Genomic DNA, 21,159 nt, shown 5'->3' on the forward strand with positions numbered 1-21,159 from the left:
TCTACCAGGACGAGAAGTCCACGGAAAATCGCGTTAAAATGAAAAAATAACATTTTTTTTACGGTATTAAATAACGACGTCTGGCGAGCTACAGCGAAAGGTACTGTTTTGTTTGCAAGTGAAAAACAATACGGTTTTGAATGAAAGGAAAATATGATACAACTGCGAGCTTTTATTCGGTTTACATTGCAGTTACTTCGACGAAACAATCCGATATAAAAATTATACAATGTAAGTTCCATCGTACGCGATTTTAATTATTTGTGTCTTTATAATTATCTACACTTAATGTTTTACATATCGTAACGGGAAAACCTCGTTGAATTCAAATGAGTACAAATTGGATTCTTTCCTTATCAGTATTCTCTATCAAATTATATCTAACTTGTTTACCACAGAACACGTTCCCAAGATGTTGTAACTTCTACAAAACGTTCCATATTGTTTCAAATACGCAAAATCGTTCACACAGATTAACGTCAGGTCCGAAAAAGTTAATATCACAAACGATCACAAATATTCTTTTACGTAAGCAAGTAAAAAAAATTCTTGCGCAGTAGCATCGAAAGACGTCAGGAGAAAATAGAACGTTTATTTTTCAACGTCGATGTAATGCTCCGCAGATTGCATTTTACGTAACGTTATCTTCAAACAGCTATTTTGCTGGAGAAGCAATCATTGCCTCGAGTACATTTCGGTCACCCCAAATAGCTATTTGTTAATTTTGGACACAAGAAATTGCTAGGGGGCAAGTCCTGGAATACACGAAGGGTGATCAAGCTGACCGAACATGCAAGTAAAAATGATTGCAATTCAACTATCTCAAATGAGCACGATCTTTTGATATTATACTCAAAGTCATTTTAATGTTATATGATTGTAAATACTTAAGACTATTATTCTTGTTATAACTACAAAATGACTATCCAAGAAACATATCAGATCCCATTTAAAGAAGTCATGGTGACCTTGAAATCTACTTTCAAAATCGATTCGTGACAAAATTTCTTTTTAACACCTTGCCCTTGGAATTAAATTCCTGTACTTAATTTTTCAAAGTAATAATTTTTCCAGGCAATTCCAAAACCAACACTTTGTACATCGATGCATTGTAAACGAGACAGAATTCACAATGCATCTATGTACAAAAATGGTAGTTTATTATGGATCATAATTTAGTACAAAACAATCCCCTAAAAATGTTCAGTTACTCTCTCCTAACAATTACTGTACTATTGCTACATAGTACTAGTACTATGATAATTCTGTACTGTATATAAAGTCAAAACGTTTTTTTCAATGAAAATGAAACACGATTTTCTCAGAGCGTACAAGAATTTTACTAAATCATATATTCTCCAAAACGAAACGATTTTCCAAAAAACCCAATATAATCATTGCACAAGGTTCACCTTATACATCGACTCCCCGAAGTGTGATCTCAATTGCACAAGATTCCCCGAAAAGAAAAAAAAAACAACCCCCAATGCATAGTCAGAATTAGCCACGAGCCAAATGTCCACAGTGCTCCCTCGATAAAAGTACGCATCGAGTCGAGTGGCTTCCGCACTCGACGACGTACGGGGGAGTGGAAACATATCAAATTCAGATGAACGGAGAACATTCAAGGAGTCGTATAACCTCTACGGAATAAAACTTCCCCCACGATTGTACGTCTTTCGAGTGGCGGACGGGTCGTTTTCGAAACTGCCGCGTGTAAGCACCGTGGAATAACCCCCCGTCCGACTTTTTACCATTCTGGTTCCCCCTACGGTAGCACCGGGTCCGGGACACCGTGAGGGGGGACCGCGAGGGCCGCACCAGGACGCGTAAATCTCGAAGAAAGCGTTTCCAGGGCGGGAGGAATGCTTTCACAGTCCGGGGACGACGTGCACACGAAGGGCTCATTTGACCAGACGTACGATAAAGCTTGTGTCTAACGGGCCGAACCTCCCACCGTACGGTTCTCCCCCCTCCCCCATCGCCTCAGTTGGTTGCCAGCCCCTTTACGAGCTGGATATTCTTTGCGTAAGGGTTCGTCGTACGTCCTCGCTCCCCGACACGTCGGCCCGCGATTCAACAGGCAGCAAATTGCGCCTCGCTTGCTCGGTTTGCTCCTCCGCGTGGCAACGGTAACGAGATCGCAAAAGGGCGCGCTATGGTTGATACACTCTCCTCGATACACAGACTGTGGACCGGGAGTTGTCCTTTTCCACCATCTGCACTCCCACCATCGTCACTGTACGCCATGGAGGATATCACCGGGGCGAACGTCGCGAAAGGAAAATCTCCTTCGTTGTTTTCCCGCTGAGGAAACCACGCCCGGGGTTGTTTTCACGTTTCTGGCTCGATCGAACTGTGGTGTTTGACCTCTACACTCTGTTGTTCTCCCGTTGGTTCGTTGTGTCTCGTTCTCGAGGGAGAGAACCGGCGTTGGGAAATGAGACGGTCGCAGACTTCGAAGCGATGGGACTGAGAGTGCCCGGTATGCTTGAAAGCAGGGTAGGTAGAGATTTTTTCATATTTCTGGCTCTACCGAACCGTGTTGTTTGTCCAGCCATCGACCTCGAAGCGATAGAACTGGGTGTGCTCTGTGAGCTTGAAAGCAGGGTGGGTAGAGATTTTTTCGCGTTTCTGGCTCTATCGAACCGTGTTGTTTGACCTCTAGACTCCGTTGTTCTCCCATTGGGTCGTTGTGTCTCGTTCTTGAGGGAGAGGACCGGCGTTGGGAAATGAGACGGTCACAGACTTCGAAGCGATGGGATTGGGAGTGCCCGGTGTGCTTGAAAGGAGGGTGGGTAGAGATTTTTTCGCGTTTCTGGCTCTATTTAACTATGTTGTTTGTTCTCTCCACTTTGTTGTTCTCGAGGGAGAGAACCGTTGTTCGGAAGAGCGACTGTTATTGACTTCGAAACGATAGGACTGGGTGTGCCATGTGAGCTCGAAAGCAGGGTAGGTAGAGATTTTTTCGCGTTTCTGGCTCTATCGAACCGTGTTGTTTGTCCTCTCCAACCTGTTGTTCTCCCGTTGGTTCATTGTTCTCGAGGGACAGAACCGTTATTCGGAAAAGCGACAGTCATTAACTTCGAAGTAATAGGACTGGGTGTGCTCTATGAGCTCGAAAGCAGGGTGGGTAGAGATTTTTTCACGTTTTAATTCTATCGAATCGTGTTGTTTGTCCAGTCATCGACTTCGAAGTGATAGAACTGGGAGTGCCCGATGAGCTTGAAAGCAGGGTGGGTAGAGATTTTTTCACGTTTCTGGCTCTATCGAACCGTGTTGTTTGTCCTCTCCACTCTGTTGTTCTCCCATTGGTCCGTTGTGTTTCATTCTTATGGGAGAGAACTGGCTTTAGAATAGTGGCTTTGGCGGCTCTAATAAGATGTTTAAGGTAGGAGAGAACGGAAATAGGAAAAGGAGTGGGGATAAGCGTTTCATCCCGGGCCTGCTAGTGGACTCGTCAGTAAGGCATCCTAGCAGGCCCTGCCTTATACGCCGGGACATTGGAAGATCGGTAAGAGGTCGTATATATAGCGATCGGAGCAGGTACGGGAACTTGCGGGAAACGGTTGGTGGTGAGTTTCCCTCTGGTGGCAAGCGTGGGTAGTGCCGCCACATAACCCCCTTGCCAGTGGTAAACGATACTTTGAAGTTCCGTCCTGATGTCCCAGTGGCGTAGGTATTTGTTCCGTAGTTCGGTTTGTCACAACAGGCACAGGAGGAGGTTGTCCAGAGCGGTGGAAGAGAAGAATGCTTCTTTTTCGTAGTAAGGCCCAGCTGCTGTCGATTGCGGAATACGCGTGGCGAGCATCGTTTGCTCAAGCCGCGTTTTCGCTTGTTGTCCGACGTTGATGCGTGCGCGTACCAGTATTTATGAAACGCATCGGTGTGGTCGGTGAATAATGTCGACAAGCTGCCTGCTGTCCTCCTGGGGTTGATCCTGATGGTTAGCCGGGAGTATAGCGTTCGTGTCGTCGCTGGCAGGTCGAGGAGTCAACCCTCGGAGAGGGGGATTTACGAAAAATCGGCCTTTACGTTGCGTTCCTTCCATCGTCTTGTGCTGCACCTGTACTGCTGCTGTGCTGTTGTCCAGAAGGTTGCGTGTTGCTAGACGGGGTCACCACTTTGGCGGCTCTAATAAGATGTTTAAGGTAGGAGAGAACGGAAATAGGAAAAGGAGTGGGGATAAGCGTTTCATCCCGGGCCTGCTAGTGGACTCGTCAGTAAGGCATCCTAGCAGGCCCTGCCTTATACGCCGGGACATTGGAAGATCGGGAAGAGGTCGTATATATAGCGATCGGAGCAGGTACGGGAACTTGCGGGAAACGGTTGGTGGTGAGTTTCCCTCTGGTGGCAAGCGTGGGTAGTGCCGCCACAGTGGCAAAGTGACAGTCACAGACTTCGAAGCGATAGGACTGGGTGTGCCCGGTGAGCTCGAAAGCAGGGTGGGTAGAGATTTTGATTTCTGTGCGACATTTGTCGCATGTGGAATTAAATTTACGAAAATCGGACGATGAACAGATAGTTGATAATATACCACGAGTGACGATGATCCAATAGTCGATACTAGATTCAAGAAACAATGTTCGTTCGATGTAATTTTGATCGGATGTAGCCTGAAATTATAACCATTATTTATTCTTCTCTCTCGAATTTCGAATATTTGTGTACTGTTGTGCATACATTTCCGGAAACTCTTCAAATCGATAGATTGGTTAGTTTCAATTAACATTAACAGTTTATGCATTAACAGTTAGCATTAACAATGTATTTACAACAATGGTTATAGACACATAGATACTCAGTATCCTATGATTACTCTCGAATGTTTCAAGAGGAAAGGTTAAAAATAAATTGTACCAAAATATACGATATAGTATTTTAGCAAACAAAAACATCGATGACCTTGAAACGACCTTGGAGGTAATATCTCTTTTCTACCATCGTATACGTCGCCCCCTAACAATGTCCCCTCGGTTATTTTTTCATATCGTAAATAGCAGCGCAGGTATCCAAAGTATTCGTGATGAATGGGGCGGTCCGGCTTTTCAATATACCGGGTAGTCTAATCGTAACGATCTGCAATCGCTACATCGTTGCATTTTAGGCGAATCAGTTACTTCGATCACGAGTCGGAAACGAAACACGGTACAACCATACCACGTTAAAAAAATGTTTACCAGTCCTTCTTTCTGACTCGGGTACACCGGTCGATTCGTTTTCTTGCTCGTGCGAGTAACTCGCCACAATTTACCGATGACGAACCAATTTACAGATCTCTCCCCGCTATTATATTTCGATCTCTCCCCGCTATTATGTCGAAATAAAATTCCGCGACGATAGCTTCTTTCTTTCGTTCGAAAAAATTTTTTTTCACATCGCATTTCACATCACATTCACATTTCAAATTGTTCACAACAATTTTCTGCAACAAATATATGTTTATAATTACGGAAAGTAACTATCAATTTTGAGAAGATCTACAAAGAAGTAATTTCAAAATTCGTTTAACGAAAACAACTAAAACACTAACCTCCCCGAATTGACCCTTTTTCTTTCTTTCGAACGTTCTCTCGCGCCGGGTGATGTCGCTTTGAAGAGAAAGCAAGGCCGCGCGCTCGGTGGCACAGCTCGTAAAAAAGTTGTCGCGAGACCAGCGATTAAAAGCGCTCGTTCGATCGATGGATCGATCCTGTTGGATTCTCTTTTTTTTTTTTTTGGCATCGGTGTACACACCGTCCGTTGGAAGTCTATCCCGGCTATTGAATAGAGCCAATGGCCGATCGTCCATCGAGGTAACGATACGATAGGGCTACAAAGGCGGGTGGCACTCGCGCGGAAACGTATTGTCGCGAATACGATTACGACGGTAACTGTACGAACGGAAAGAATTGATATCGCGATATCGCGTCGATACGTTACGAGGATTGCGAGCTAGCGTCGTTTTATTGTCTCAACGGCGCGATATTTCTCCAACACTCACCCCCACCACCCACTTCTCGTCTCTTGGGCGGGGTCGATTAATAGATAAATCCGTGGAAAGTAGCTCCACGACGAAGCTTTCATTGTCTCGGGATAATCGAGCTTTATTTAACGTTGGCGTTTCGTTCCACGATACTCCCGGATTTAGGATAACGCGATGGCAATTTAAACGGGAAATAAAGAAACGGGAAACGAGCGCTGCGCGACCGGTTTCTCCTTTATAGGGTGTCATACTCGACGTCGTTTTCTCCAGACGCGTGTTATTGTATTTGGTTAAGTGTTTCCCGTGGAAGGTGTTTTACACGCGTTTGGTGCATCTACGTTGAATAAATACGTAGGATAAATATTTGTATCTGAATAAAGAAAGAATTGTGAAAGAATTATTCGTCGTTGCGGAAAGATCAATATTTTGTCTCGAGTGTTTTTTTAAAGTTGGTTAGGTTGCGATAGACTTCGTAACGAGTAGAAACGTATACGAAAGTATTGGGTTGTTTGGAAAGTAATTTTGATTTTTTTTTTGGGGGGGAAAATGAAACACGATTTTTTTTAGAATGTGTAAACTTTTTTTCAATTATATATTCTTCATTTTGGAAAACGAAATGAGTTTCTGAACAACTTAATACATCGTAACTGTGTATTTTTATGTTACGTTTTTTTTTTAAATTCGAAGTGTGTCGTTAATTTAAGGAGGTTGAGAAACACTGGTTTAGATTCTGGGAATATTTTGTCAGTGTGTTAACAAACACACATGGCAATATTTGTACCAGAGTTTCGATTCTGGTTTTGAATTTCTTTTAGTTGGTAGAAAATTTTGTGGAACATATTTGTTTATAATTACGGAAAGTAACTATCAACATAGGATAACACGGTGAAAAAGAAATCGTATACCAACTTTTTAGGGGTTGTAAATAATAAGCTTCTTTAAATTCAGGGTAATCTTGGATGCTTTTTATAAACAAAAATTTTGAAAAATTTGTGGCGGTTTGAAATTTTGTCAATTTTCTTTTCAGCGAATCATCTTCGTCTTTGGAATCGTTTCTTAGTGTAAGAAGATTTTCACAGTAATTAAACTTATTGGTGTGAAAGTAGAGAGTTCGATCTTCAAAATGATATTTTAAATATTTTTCTCGAAGTTACAACAATTCGGAGAAGTTTATCGGAAGACCCGATAAACTTTTGAAAGGTAGTGTACGTGTTATTAGGACCGAACATAAAATATTTTTCCACATTCTAAAAAAAAAAAGAAAAAAAAAACAATTTCCCATTACATTTCGTAATAACAATTTTCCGCGGAGGAAGACCAAGGAAGATCCAAAAGCAAAGAAGTCGAAACATAAATAAAAAATGAACCATTCGGACGAACGCAATTATTTCTATTCTAGCTAGTGTTCCATTGTTAAATTTGTCTGACCAACGTCGCATCGATCCCCCAAGGGCTGAAAAGCCAACGATTACATTCTAATAAGAAAACCGATAGCATTGTATTCCCTTCGCGAAGACAACAATACCGTTTTTTTTTTCTCCATTCTCATTTTGTCCATATTCCCTTTCCAATCCCGCAAGAGTTTCTTTTTCCGTGTCTCTCGAGCTCTTGGCGGGTAGAATTTTGCTCAAAACTTCATTCTCAAAACGTTTCCGAGACGGTTCCGTTATTCCCGCCAAATTTCTCAACCGATAATACTCGCCGGAAACTTTCCTGGAAAAGTTATTCCTCGTCGGTGAAATAATTTCTCGAAGACAACACGGGGGTGTACCACGCTCCCGTGAGTTCGAAGAACGCTTTGGGATTCCGTCTAAATAACGCCGTGCTCCATTTTCTTTTTTTTTTCTTCTTTTTTCTTTCTTTTCTTTACGCTCGTCGATTTTCCACAGTTTTCTCGTTCCACGGCCACAGAACACCGAGGAAGTTGCGCGAACGGGCCGGGTCTCCGCTGCTTTTTCGTTTTCTTTCCCCGGACGTGATCGATCGCGGTCGTTTCGCTTTTCTCGAAGGTTACTCTTGTTCTCCGTTTCAAGCCGTACCACGAGGGAACACGAGATGAAATGGATCCGGACGTAGCAGTCGTTTAGGCGCATTTTACGCGCTCTTTCACTTGATTGGTAGTCGCTGAATACAACGGGACCCCGATAGTCGCAGGGAGACCGTGCGAGTATCGGGGCACGGGCAATTATCGAGGTTGCCTGTACGATACGAAGCCCTGTATACACGATGTAGCTGGACCAACAATGGTGCAATCTGGGCTTGTTGTATTCTAATGAATGTTTTTTAATTGTTACGTGGAATGTGATTTTTGTAATGCAACGTGTAGGTTAATGTTCTTAAGTTAATAATGGTCTTTAGTTTGCAAGGTAATTGGATTTAAGGGACAATTCTTTTCGCTTAGCAATAAACGAGGGCGGTTACTTGCACGCGTGCAAGTAACAAAGTTTCTTATAAACGATGTGTCTGGACTGTGTATGGTCAGTTTTATGATACTTTTAAGAATTTTAATTGCTGTTACGGGGGTAGTAATATTCTGAACTCTTTAATTTACAGTAAAATCGTCGCTAAGTTCCCTTCCACTCCCCAACGAACGAGGTTCGCAAGTATCGAGGTTCATACAGTTATCGAGGTACTTAAACACAGTATACCTACGGCCCTTGCTCGATCTGTGATATCTTTGTATTATACTTTCCGTTTTGTTTGTTACTGAGAGGCCATCCCCTCCACTTCCTAACACAAAACAACGAACGACGCACGTAAATTTGTTCTTATTCTTTCACCTTGTTAGGTATTGCGTGTGGTTTATGTATCTAGCCGCTACTTGTACTTCGTTAAAATGCACAACGAAGGGATGAAGTACGGCACCGTGGGAGTAGCCTTGACTCGGTGACCTTGAGCGGAAAATATATTCCATCTGGAGTGTTCTTTTCTACCACGTTTTGTACTACAATATCATACTACTTCTACTAGATTTCTACACGAGCCGAGAACACTATCCTGATTTCAATATGGTGCAATAATGAACTTTGAAAACATCTAAAAAAAAAAATAAAATAAATAATAGAAATGCTTCTATATAAATTGACAAATAATACGAGAAAAATATCCTTATTATTGGGTTGTTCGGAAAGTCATTTTGTTCTTTTAGTAAAAATACAAGACGATTTTTTTAAAGTGTATAAACCTTTTGTCAAATTATATATTAAAATATAATATAATAAATTATATTAAATTATATATATATTTTTACAATATATAAAAATTATATATTAAATTATATATTCTCCATTTTGGAAAACGAAACGATTTTCCGAACAACCCAATATATTTCTGTTCGCTTAAATTCCTATTATTCGTGTTGTTATTAAAATTCTTCTCTGCTTAAAATTCAATTTACACATCACCACTACAATCTTTCGTTTCTCGTAAATCCGAGGAGTTCCAGGAAACAGTCAGTTGTTCCTCGTATATAACGAACCTCGTATAGTTCTCTCAAAAAGTAAAAGAAAACATCGCGTCAACCTGTTAATCGCATGAATCTACGTAGCACTCTTTTACCCCGTATACATGTACATAAATCTCCACCACGATTCTTTTCCACGATCCAGAGGGCACTTCATCGCCGTGGAAGAAAGGGAGCGATTGTTCGAGCTGATTAAAGAAAACAAAAAAAGAAAAAAAAAAGAAAAACTATCGAGAACGGTTAACTCGATAAACGGTCGGTCCAAGTATCGCTCCGGTGTAGCCGGGAGCAGATTTTCCTGCCCGTTAACAGGTGATTTTTCATTACAGATCCGGGGCCAGTGTTCCCCGACCGTTTTGCATGCCGGAGTAATGGAAAAGAGGAGGAGCGAAACCGTGAACTTTTTGACGATAGAACGACGGTGAAGAGGAGGGGGGATGGAAATAAAAAGATCCCAAGCCCCGTGATTAAAAGCCCTTGGGCAACAATTGATTTTTCCCTCCATCCATCCATCCACCCCCCACCCCCTTCTCGCTTCAGTGTCCGTTACACGGGAGAACACGCGCGCGCGTTACGCTCGCCACGGACACACGTTCTCCCCCCTCCTCCAGTCTCGTCGACTAGATTTCGTCCTATGGGGGGTCTCTGTTGCGAATATCGACGTCGGGTGGGGGGTAGACGGACCGGGTAGGGGGTGACGGCAGCAGAAACACGGTTTCGAATTTGTTCGGTTTGCCGCCGAGAATGTCGCCGATTCACGTCCGCGAATTTAAACGATTTTACTCGATACCGTTGCCAGCCCGAGCGAACGTGCGCCGAATAAAGCCGTGCAATTTTTCCAAGCGTCTGCGCGCGCAACCTAACCCCCACCCTCTCCACACACACGACCGACGGAACTCAGGTCTGGCGAATTTGTTTCGCGAAGCGACTCGACTCGACTCGACGCGACGTTTCGATAAATTTCGCGATCCCCGTGGAAAATTTACCTCCACCGCCACGGTGGTTATGTTTTTTCTTTTTTAAACGGGGTGGAGGTTCTGTTTGCACGCGCGCCGCGTAACCGTCCCGCGGTTTCGATCTTTCGTTCGTATTTACGCGGGAACTCGGCTGTAAATTCACCGTGGCTCGTGGTGGGGGCACGCGCAGGAGTGGGGAGATTCGTCGCCTCGAGCCGCCAGGGTGCGCGCGCAGCGTCGGCGTTACTGTCGCGGCGCGAGAGAAATAGTTCCGCGGGAGGGAGAGCAGGAATATATTATACGGCGAAATTTTTTTTATTATTTATCGTACGCGCGAGAGGAGACTCGCGATACGTAGGTGGTGGGGTCAGGTGCGAGAGAAATTGTCCCTATTGTTCGTATTAACGATAATTGAACTTTTACTTGTAACTTGATGTTCGTAATTTTCAGTCGTGTGATTCGACGAGTTGGAGAGGGGGTAATTTTTAAATAAAGGGTGGGTAACATTGTCCGGAGGGAAATGAACGAAAATTGAGCTTTTCTTCGTCACTCGACATTCGTAGTATAATATACTATGTCGCGATTTAAGATCAGGTAGGAAATTTTGAAATTTTCGAAAAACTTGCAAAAATTACGAATTTCTTTCGAGATTTTTCAGTTTTTTAAATCCAAACGACAGGCAACGCTCGAACATTTTTCGAGGTTTCGTGATACTTTCGTAACGTAATTTCACTCCGTTGGATCGTACTCACCAAACTCGAAGAAAATCTTCGATAAAAATGATCGATTCACGTCACCGTGCACGCGATCAAAAAGCGAGAGATTACTGCGCGAACGATATCCAAGCGTGACGTTACCGCGCGTATCATCTAAAAGCTAGACATTACACATAATCTTCAAACGGACATTATCCTACGTATTATCTAAAAGCGAGACATTACCGTACGCATAATCTTCAAGCGGGGGCATTACCGTACGTATTATCTAAAAGCGAGGCATTACCGTACGTACGCTCTAAAAACAAGACATTACTGTGCACATTATCCAAAAGCGAGACACCACTATCTAAAAACGAGTACAGCGGGTATCTACGCTCGAATCTCGCCGGTCGTTAACAAAATAACACAGCGCGGTACGAGCTTTACCAACGTAACCCGACTTTGGTACCGAAACCAGGAACTATCGCCCCGGATTCTGGTCGAGATGAACGCGGACACCGAAGAGACGAGGACAAATCAAAGGCGTTGGTTTGCCCGTGTGCTCGTCACGGGAACTGGGTTACCATTAGAGTGAAACAATGGCGCCGGTAGAGCTTTGGCCAGACGGTCTTTTTGCGCACCGGTTTCCGGCGGCACCGTTCGATGCACGTGTCGCTAACTCGTTACGAGATAGTTCTTTCGGCGCGGTAGCAGCTGTTACGCCGGCCGCAACTTCATTGGACATCGCCCGGACGTTTTCCCGTTTTTGACGCGAAAGCTTCTGCGATTGGCAGCTCGCGCGGCCTACAGCTCACGTCCGGCCGATCCATTTATCCCCGCGGCGGTGTAGGGACGGCAATGAGGGGTGGGTGGGTGAATGGGTGGGGGTTTGGAGGGGGTGGGGGGCAAGGAAAAAGCTCGCTTTTATTGGACGTCCGCCGTTCCCGCGACAGTTACATATTGCACCGCCTATAAAGCTTTCTCTCCAGCTGCGCGCTAAACGCACAAGCACGCGCCTTCGCCCATACCACCGCGCCTACTCGATGCAGCAGCCACCGGTGGCGCCCTCCATCCGTGCTCCGCCGGCCGTTCTCGCGTACGCGTGAGTTCCCTCCAATTCCTCATTCGTGCGTTGTAATAGTTTCGAAATTCGGATGAAAAGTTTTCGAAAATTTCTTTGACTTCGCGTCACGATTTTGAAGATAGAAAAGGAGCATTGTGAAATAAATAAAGGCAGTTTTGTTCGATTTTACGTACGTTTACTTGTAATGAATGTATCGTTTTGCAGAGAAAAATCTAAGTTAAATAGAAAGGAGTCTAATTATTTGTAACGTAATTTAGATAAAAAATTTCGAAAATTTCTTTGACTCGATATCACAATTAAAAGGAGCTCTGTAGAATAAATAAGATGAATTTTATTCAATTTTACGTAAGTTTTCTTTTAACAAATGCATCATTTTGTAGAAAAAATTCAAGCTAGAGAGAGACGAATATAATTATTTGTAAAATAATATAGATAAAAAGTTTCGAAAATTTCTTTGATTCGATAATCTTAAAGATACAAAAAGAGGCTTGTAGAATAAATAAAGTTACTTTTATTCAGTTTTACGTAAGCCTCTCTATAATAAATGTGTCATCTCGCAAACAAGAATCCAATTAGAAAGAGACGAATATAATTATTTGTAACGTAATATAGATAATTATGCTATTATTTCTTCGGTCCTTTCATAGAAATCGAAGTTACGATCGCCTAGATGACGCCACGATCGCCTAGATGGCGCCACGATCGCCAAGATGGCGCCACGATCGTTGGCTCGAGATTCCTCGCGTGACTTAAGCCGAGCTCGAAATTCGACGATCTTCTTTCGAGAGCTCGCGATTCGTAGACGGATAGCGTGTCACGAGCGTTCTCGTTCTTTCTCGAGCTTCCATCGTTCTCGCCGCGAAGTTCCAGAGTCGTGAAACTCGTCGAAACTACTGAAACGTAGTAACACGTGGCAAGGTAGAGCGATGATCGAAGGAGGGGCTCCATTTCGTGCAACTTGTTCGGCTCTTTGCATTGCAAATTCCACGTGCCGCGTTGAACAAAAGGACCCGCCAGGTATTATCCGCGCGATATAAAGTTTAGCCGTGGAACGCGTCAGAAGGTTCCTCGTCGGTTTCGTTCGTTGTGTTTCGAAGATTGCAGCGACGTTCTCGACGAAAGAAAACATCGCGGCGTCGTTTCTCTCTAGTTTCAAAGTGAAATTTTCAAGCCCGACTTGAAACCACGAAAATGGGAACTGCCGCGGAGCCACGAGATACGCGTCCGCGTTGTTTTTGATTAACACAACTTTGTACCGCGGTGGTGCACGTCACAGTCACCGGTTTCCTTTTGTACGGAATGCTTGTTGCGGCAGCTCGTTGTCACGTTTCACAATTTTCCACGCGGTTCCATTAAAAACAGTGCTCGAACAACGCGCGTTTCGAGCTCCGGCTCTCTACCAAGCAATCGTGCCCCGACAATGCAGATTACTCTTAACAGCGCGTAGTAATCAACGCGCGTGCTTACGAAATTGTTCGAAACAACGATTAGAGGCACGATCGATTGTAACTCTTTCTCGAACGCGACATTCTTGAACTCGAACTCGCACGAAAGAGATATTTTCGACAGAAAAGAGAATCGGATCAAGGAAAATGTTTTATCAGTAAGTAAAAAAAAGAGGCACGGTATCGATTCTACGTGAAAAAGTGAAACGAAAACGTGGAATACAATTTTTCGATACCACGCTTCGTTACCGAGAAAATCGATTTTGAACATTTTCGGGGCACGCGCCTTTACCGATAAAGGAGGTCGTGAATGATTCAGCACCGATTCGAATGAAATTTTGCGGGACTATAGAACAACTAAATATAATACACGTGTATTTTTTTCGACCGCGATAAATCGAGTTCAAGAGGTGTAACTACATTTGAAAGTTCGAGCCCCAAAAGTGGTAACTTGAAAACGATAGCGATAGAAAAAAAATGTTTGAACAGAAATTGAATGATTTTTGACGTTGATTCAGTATTCGCTATATTTTTAAGGATCTTCAATTCCATCTGATCGTAATTAAAAAATAGTAATTGTACAACAAAATATATATAATTCTGGTCGAAGAATTCGGTTTCTCTTTTAAGCGGGGTAAAGTCTTCCGAAGTTTCCCATCGAACTTGTAACCGAAATCACCACGCTGCTCCATCCGAGCGTAGAATTAGCGACGTTGGGGCGTTGTTCAGGGATTTGAGCGCGAGTTTCCACGGACAAAAGGAAATGGTCGGTTTCTAGTAAGAGAAGCACGAAACGTGCGCCACGCTCAAGTGAGGGTGGGGCGGGTCCGCCTCGGTGCAAACGTCAAATGACGCAACAAAACTAATTTTACAAAACGCCGCGTTTCGTCCAGGTAAATTATTAAGGTTGGTCCCGCGTCTCTCTCCGGGGTCTGGCCAATAGATTCGCCACTGCTCTTTCCAGCTCCAGAGGCTGGAGCGTGACGAGGACACGCCGGGGGTCCGTGAAAGTTTCGCCCTCGTCGCCTTGGGGGTTAAGCCGTTCCGAGGGGAACGCGGCAAGATATTACATGCGGAGTTACTCTCCCTTTCTCCCTCTCGCGCCGCGTGATTCGCGAAAACCCCGCAATAAAGTGGACCGACGTTATTTATTAATTTTGTGCGTGCCTAACGGAAGGAAACTGTGGTGTACTCACTCCCCCCTGTGTGCCAGGGGGCGCCATACTCAGCGGTGGTTCGCTAGACTGCTTCGAAACCGAGTCGACGGAATTTTTCTCACGCGAGTTCCTCGCTTAATGATAAAAAAAAAAGAAGAAAAGGACTACCTGGTATCTTTAACCGAGGATGGGTCGGGAATTTGTTCTCTGAACTGGCGAACAAATAAGAATTGTGTCTTATTATCCCTAACATGTAAGGTAGATCGAATGTGAGTTGAAAGTGATACCAAAGGAGCGTAGCAACCATCGATGGAAATTAAAAATGTGTTGTATCTTCGCGAGAACACTGTCAACGGATCGGCGAGATTCTCCCGAGGAGAATGAGCCCAAACACGACCATATTCGGACCATTTTTTTCCTTCACCTTGTACGAACGATTTTCGAAAATTTTTTTTCCAAAATTGCAAATCGTTAAAAGTAGTCCGAATAGGGTCGTGTTTGGACTCATCTCTGACGGGACGACTCCGCCGATTCATTGACGCTAATTTCGCGAGGATACGATGCAGAAATATAAAAAACTCCAGTTTGCATCAACAAACGTTTTCGAAAGCGAAACACTGGTGTCTCGTGCGAGGGCTCGCGGAATCGGCAACCGATCGGGATCGATCATCGTCGGGGATGAACCAGCCGGTACGGTTCATCGACAATTAAGTCCCTGGTGGAAAAATCGAGGACCTAATTCGCGTCGCGTCGGACTCTTAACGGTGTCAAGCACGATGATCAATTACTATGCACCGTTTCGCTTCGATCCGTCGAAGCCAACTTGGATACTCGTCTGAAGCACCTCTTATCCGCGTCTTATCCGGCTTATCCGACCTTCCCGCATCTTCTTGACCCACTGCAAGGGAAACAGAACCGGAGACAAAAGGCACGGGACACATTTTAACCTCCCCTCCAGCTCCCCCCTCTGTCGCGTTCGTCTCGTTGGAGATAAAAAGAAGGGAAAAAATGAAAGAAAAAAAAAAAAAATTGAAAAAAAAAAGAAAAGTGGAACGACCAGTTTAATATTTCACCATACTAGTATACCATCCCCAGTCGTCTGTGTACCGGTTTTCTGGGTCACCGCGGCGCTCTGGATATTACGCCGACGAATGGCGAGCCACGGTTCTTCTAATCGTCCATCGATTCCGCGCTCTCTCCCTCGGTCTTTGTTCGAAGGGAAATGTCACCACTGGACAGACGTCACCGGATACGTCTCGTCGCCATGGCAGATCTGTTAAAGCTGGCGAGACGCGGCTGTCGGATGCTCTCCAAGGCGGGACAAGTTCCTGGTTTCTCTGGTTTCGCGTACACGGAACGAGTCTTCAGATCCATATGCCAGATGAGTTTGCAACTCGGGGGACCATCTGCGAAGAACACACAGAGTTGCGCAAAGGGGATTATACCGGCTTGGGATCGAAACATCGTAATGGAGAATTTAATTAAGTCTGTTCTATGTTACTTGATATAGAAAAAAAATATATATTTTTCAGGCAGTTAGAAAATATGGAGCAACTTTGGTGATTGCGAGTTGGAAAATGAAATGGAGTACGAAAATAGTACGAGCTTATAGTAATTTGTTAGAATATTAAACTTTCAATCTTGAGTTTAGCTCACACTTTTTGGTATGAATTATTATCAACAATTTATAATCGGCTAAAGTAACGTTCAATGGCTAAAGTATGAATAGAGTTGTGGACTTATTCTCTAGATCTAAGACCTGTTATGTATTTTAAATTATTGTAGATTCAAAAGGATCGATGCAAAAGAATTAATACTGAAGGCAAGGATCGAGTTACGGATGTATGAAAATTATTAGTTTAACTTACATCGAAACCACGAGGTTCGAAATGGTGGATAAGAATTTTCCTCAGCTCTGCTCACGGGTGGTGGTTTAGGATGCTGGCTGCGTCTATGTTCGGAGCACGTGTGTCGTGTTCGACGATGTTTTTGAAAGTGATTTTAAGGAATAAATTTTTCCCAGGAATACACGGACTTGCCATGCAACACCGATCGTTGTACACTCTAAACGGAAAACTCCCGTGAAACAATCAATCCGTGTGTTCTGTTCGGCCAGTATGCCCACGGGTTGCGCTTCACTCGTTTACATTCAACGCAGAACAGTCGTACAGTGTTAATTGTAAGTTGATGTGTGACGAGAATAAACGAAACCTTCTGGCAACAAATGGTATCGGATCTGTAGCTATTCCTGGATTGGAAATTAGAATTTTTATTTATAGCACAGTGACGTGCAATCACTACGCTAGCAGTTGTCTAGCACCAACAATGTTTCTTCAGATACATGTGTCTTCAGTTTACTAAAATAAAATTAGCACGTTGACATATTGCAACAAGTATCGCTGATACAAGAGTACATTTCTTTTGGTCGTGTTAGATTGCGCTTAGATACGAACCAAGCATTTTACGAGCTCTTAACGTAGAGGAGACACATTTCGTCGTCGTTTCGTCATCGTTTTATCTTGTTCTCCCTTTCGAAGGCAAGAGTAGATTAGAAACGATGAGTACCGAGCTTTTAGCGTGTAGACGACACCAAACTCTTAACGAATTAAGCGTCCCGTTTCTTCCAAGATGGTAACTTAGATATTTTCAAGAACAATTTTACTTCATCCACTGTTTTTCTACTATATTACTTCCTTCTAAGGATTCTCTAGTAGAACACGAAGGTTTCCATTCACTGTACAAGCTCACAATGAATCTCCTTTCGTCGTACCTCGTTATCGGTCTTCATCGCACCTCGCTAAAAGTACACATTGCGTACGTTCGCAATAGAATTGAACAACGTTGGAAATTCCCACAATATCGTCAATCTTTCGAATACTCAGGGTTCTCGAGACCACGTGCCCCAAGAAAACACACAAAAAACTTTGTTCAACGTTTTCAACCGAAATTACCAAGACTTCTTAAGTTGTCTACGATATTACTTCCTTCTAATGATTCTCTACTAGAACACGAAGGTTTCCATTCACTGTACAAGCTCACAATGAACCTCCTTTCGTCGTACCTCGTTATTAGTCTTCATCGCACCTCGCGAAAAGTACACATTGCGTACGTTCGCAATAGAATTGAACAACGTTGGAAATTCTGTCAATCATTCGAATATTCAGGGTTCTCGAGACCACGTGCCCCGAGAAAACGCAAAGAAAACTTTGATCGACGTTTTCAACCGAAATTACCAAGGCTTCTTAAGTTGTCGCTCACCGAGCAAAGTCGAGAGCCCCTTCCGGACAGATCCTGCTCGCCTGTCGTCAAAATCCTCCGGTTTTCAGGGCGACAGAGCCCCGCGAGGAATTGCAACAGCGATAGTCGGGCATAAAATGCCCTGGAAGCAAAATCGATATTTAATTTTAACGAAGCCTACAGAGAGAGATCGCGATAGAAATCGAGAGAGAATGAAAGAGAGAGAGAGAGAGAGAAAGCCCGCACAAAAGAATATTCTCCGCGTCGGTTCCGGGTAACGAGACTCGGGGACGCGAGTCCTCTTTTGCTTGTTCTCCCCCCTCCCCTGTTTCCTTCGCGCCTACGCCACTGCTTTCTCAGCAGGGTTCGGTCTTCGTCTTTGTGTCTGCGAAAACGTCGTCGCGGAAATCAGAATTGGAGAAAGAGAAGAGATACAGGGGAAAAAAGTTCTCCAGAGTTCGACTTTATCCATCCCCTTCCCCCTTCTTTTTCTTCACGAGAACCGTAATAACGAGGATGGTACAAAATGGACGATTTGTTTCGGTCCTCTCTCCGCGTTATCACGGGCCAACAGACGAACGTGTAAAGCGGTCGCGGGTCCACCGAGGCAATCTCTTTCAACTTGATCAACGTCGAGGATCACCGTTCGCGAAATAAATTCGACGAAATTTCTTCCAATTTTGCAAAGTGGCTAACGGTGGGGGGAGAGACGGGAGGGGGCGTGTCTGTTCGTGGACGTCGTCGTCGCGACGTTCGCAATTTTGTTTGCGTCGTCCACTCGCCACGGTTGGCGCCACGACGAATCCCCGAGCTTCGCGGCGGAGGCTTACGAACGACAAAGGAGAGCACGATGGCGCCGGTACGGGGGGCCAGAAGGGGGGCAGAAAGAGAGAGAGAAAGAGAGAAAAAGAGAGAAAAAGAGAGAGTCTAGTCATGCCGCGTGATAAAAGCACGCTTTCCGCGGGATCGCGTATTTTCCAGGGATTTCCGGGAGAACGACCGTGAAAATTGCAGAAGAAAGCAAGGCTTATCCTTGACCAACGTTGAGGGAACACGGTTAGGGGGTAGGGGGCTGGAGGGGGCTTTGGCGTCGCCGTGAAACGACGTTGAAAGATCGTATACGCTTCTTTCTGTTCCTACGGACGGTACTCCTTTCCTTTGTCCGAAATGTTCCAGATCCCCGGAATCCCTCTTTCTTCGACCACCAACGGCTCCGTCTTAACCCCCTGGGATCCCGAGGAGCTTTGGTTTAGCGAAATTGTGGACGTCGGTGTTCGTTACGGGCGTGAATTTGGCGGGAAAAGTTCGTTCGCGGTGGTACCGCGAGTTCGTCGATCACCGTAATACCGGAGACTCGAGCGATCACGGGAGAGACCACGCGTGGGTCCGAAATGACCCATAGTTTAACCCATTTTGTGTAATACAAATATTTCGAATTAAATATTCTTTCGTCCCACCTTTTTTAATATCTCGAGAAAGTTTTATTGAAATTGTGCGATGATAAAGTCTCTCTGGGTCCGGGGAACGACCACGGGAGAGACCGCGCGTGGGTCCATAATGACCCATAGTTTAACCCGTTTTGTGTAATACAAATATTTCGAATTAAATATTCTTTCGTCCCACCTTTTTTAATATCTAAGGAAAGTTTTACTGTGATTGTGCGATGATAAAGTCTCTCTGGGTCTTAAATGACCCAGACGTGGCGCCACGAGTTTATCAAGAGGGTCACCCGCTCGTGTGGAATATTTTAGCAGAGTATTCTTAAAGTGCAAAATTTTAAGTTTCACTTATTTGCGACCTTTGAGAAATTTTTCGCGACTTCTCCGAAGAATAAAATAAACTTCGTGCGATAGAGGGTTAAATGAATGTTCCTTTTCACAAAGCAAACGTCTCATAAGGTCTAGGAACTATTATTCCCGAGAAGAATCTCGAATCGTTGTAATAGAGTTTGCCTCCGTAGTTATAATTAGACAACGCTATCCCGTTCTTCGCAATTTCATCAATCGCTCCTACTCGTCGCTGTTGAAAATAAACCGAAGTACGTTACACGTATGCCTCGATATATCCCCGAAGAGGTTAAACTCGAGTTACCGTATCTTCGCCGCTCTAGAAATCTGCAAAGTTTCATCGAAATGGACGTTCGGGTATTTGGCGAATGTTCCTCCTGAGCTACGATCTGGCCGTGACCTGGGTACCGTCGTGTATCAAGCCAGGTCGTAAAGAGTCGGATAATTAACAATCCAGTCGCTTCTCGTTGCGAAGAATACTCTGCACCACGACAGTCGTCCATTGTGCCCCGTACTCGCGCAAATCCGCTTCACCGGTCCCACGCGGCTCGAATTTCAAATTATCAGCGAAGTGGATCATCCCCCGATTAACCAAGAGGACGGTGAGTCTTTCTTTCGGGGATCAACGTTCGCGGAACAGATCGAGAAAATTTCCGAAACCGCGAGAATCGATAAGTCTGGCCAATAGTCGACCCTCGAAACTGCCTCGTTGCCAGAAGTGCAGCGGGCAGACAGAAGGGTCGAAGGGAGACGGAGAAAGAGCTCTTGTTCTCTACTGAATCGTACGCGAGGACATTTGGAGCCGCCATTAAACCCTCAAAGACGAGGCCTCGACGAGGAGACGTCGGAGTAATTAATTCTTCGCGCTTGGAAATTTCGTTAGAGGGTCCTGGGCTTGGAGAACCGAGGTCAGAGATTCAGCTCCATCGCCTCTGTGTCTCTCTCTCTCTCTCTTTCTCTTTGTGCAAGTGACGGCTGCTGCACGTCGCCTCCTCGCCGAGAAGCATTCGCCGGTTGTCAGGGATCGTTTCGCGACTGGTTTTGTTTGGGGCGCGAGAGTTCGTTGAATCGTGCTCGGGTTTCCGCATTCTCTTCGTCTCGAAGCGACGAACGTGTTAACGAATTGCTCTTCTTTTGGCTGTTAATCTTTTTTTCCCCGAATCGAATCGAGGAGGATGCTCCTTTCGACGCGCGATCGATCCACGTCGCTGGAACAAACTTTTTCAGGTAGCTTGGGAAAACTGGTTAGCGTGGTCTTTGCAAGCTCGATAGTTGTCACTTCTGTAGATTTATGATTTATAAATTTAATCGTAAATCGAAAGTTTTTTGTTATTTACTTTGTATTTTGGCCTTTGTATTTTGAGAAA

At 44.3% G+C, this 21,159-nt stretch overlaps 1 protein-coding gene across 10 annotated transcripts in view; it reads left to right on the forward strand.

Moving 5' to 3' along the window:
• Positions 1-21,159, forward strand: part of LOC143154463 (uncharacterized protein CG43867) — a 277,793-nt gene that overhangs the window by 69,067 nt on the left and 187,567 nt on the right. Inside the window, exon 2 of one of the 10 annotated variants that reach the window (XM_076326579.1) lies at positions 8,519-8,594. The exons of the other annotated variants lie outside the window; for them this stretch is intronic. Coding sequence (XP_076182694.1) covers positions 8,519-8,594 — 76 coding nt within the window. The remainder of the gene's footprint in view (positions 1-8,518; positions 8,595-21,159) is intronic. 10 annotated transcript variants of the gene reach the window in all.

Source organism: Ptiloglossa arizonensis, chromosome 1, assembly GCF_051014685.1.
Source record: "Ptiloglossa arizonensis isolate GNS036 chromosome 1, iyPtiAriz1_principal, whole genome shotgun sequence".
Lineage (NCBI taxonomy): Eukaryota > Metazoa > Arthropoda > Insecta > Hymenoptera > Colletidae > Ptiloglossa > Ptiloglossa arizonensis.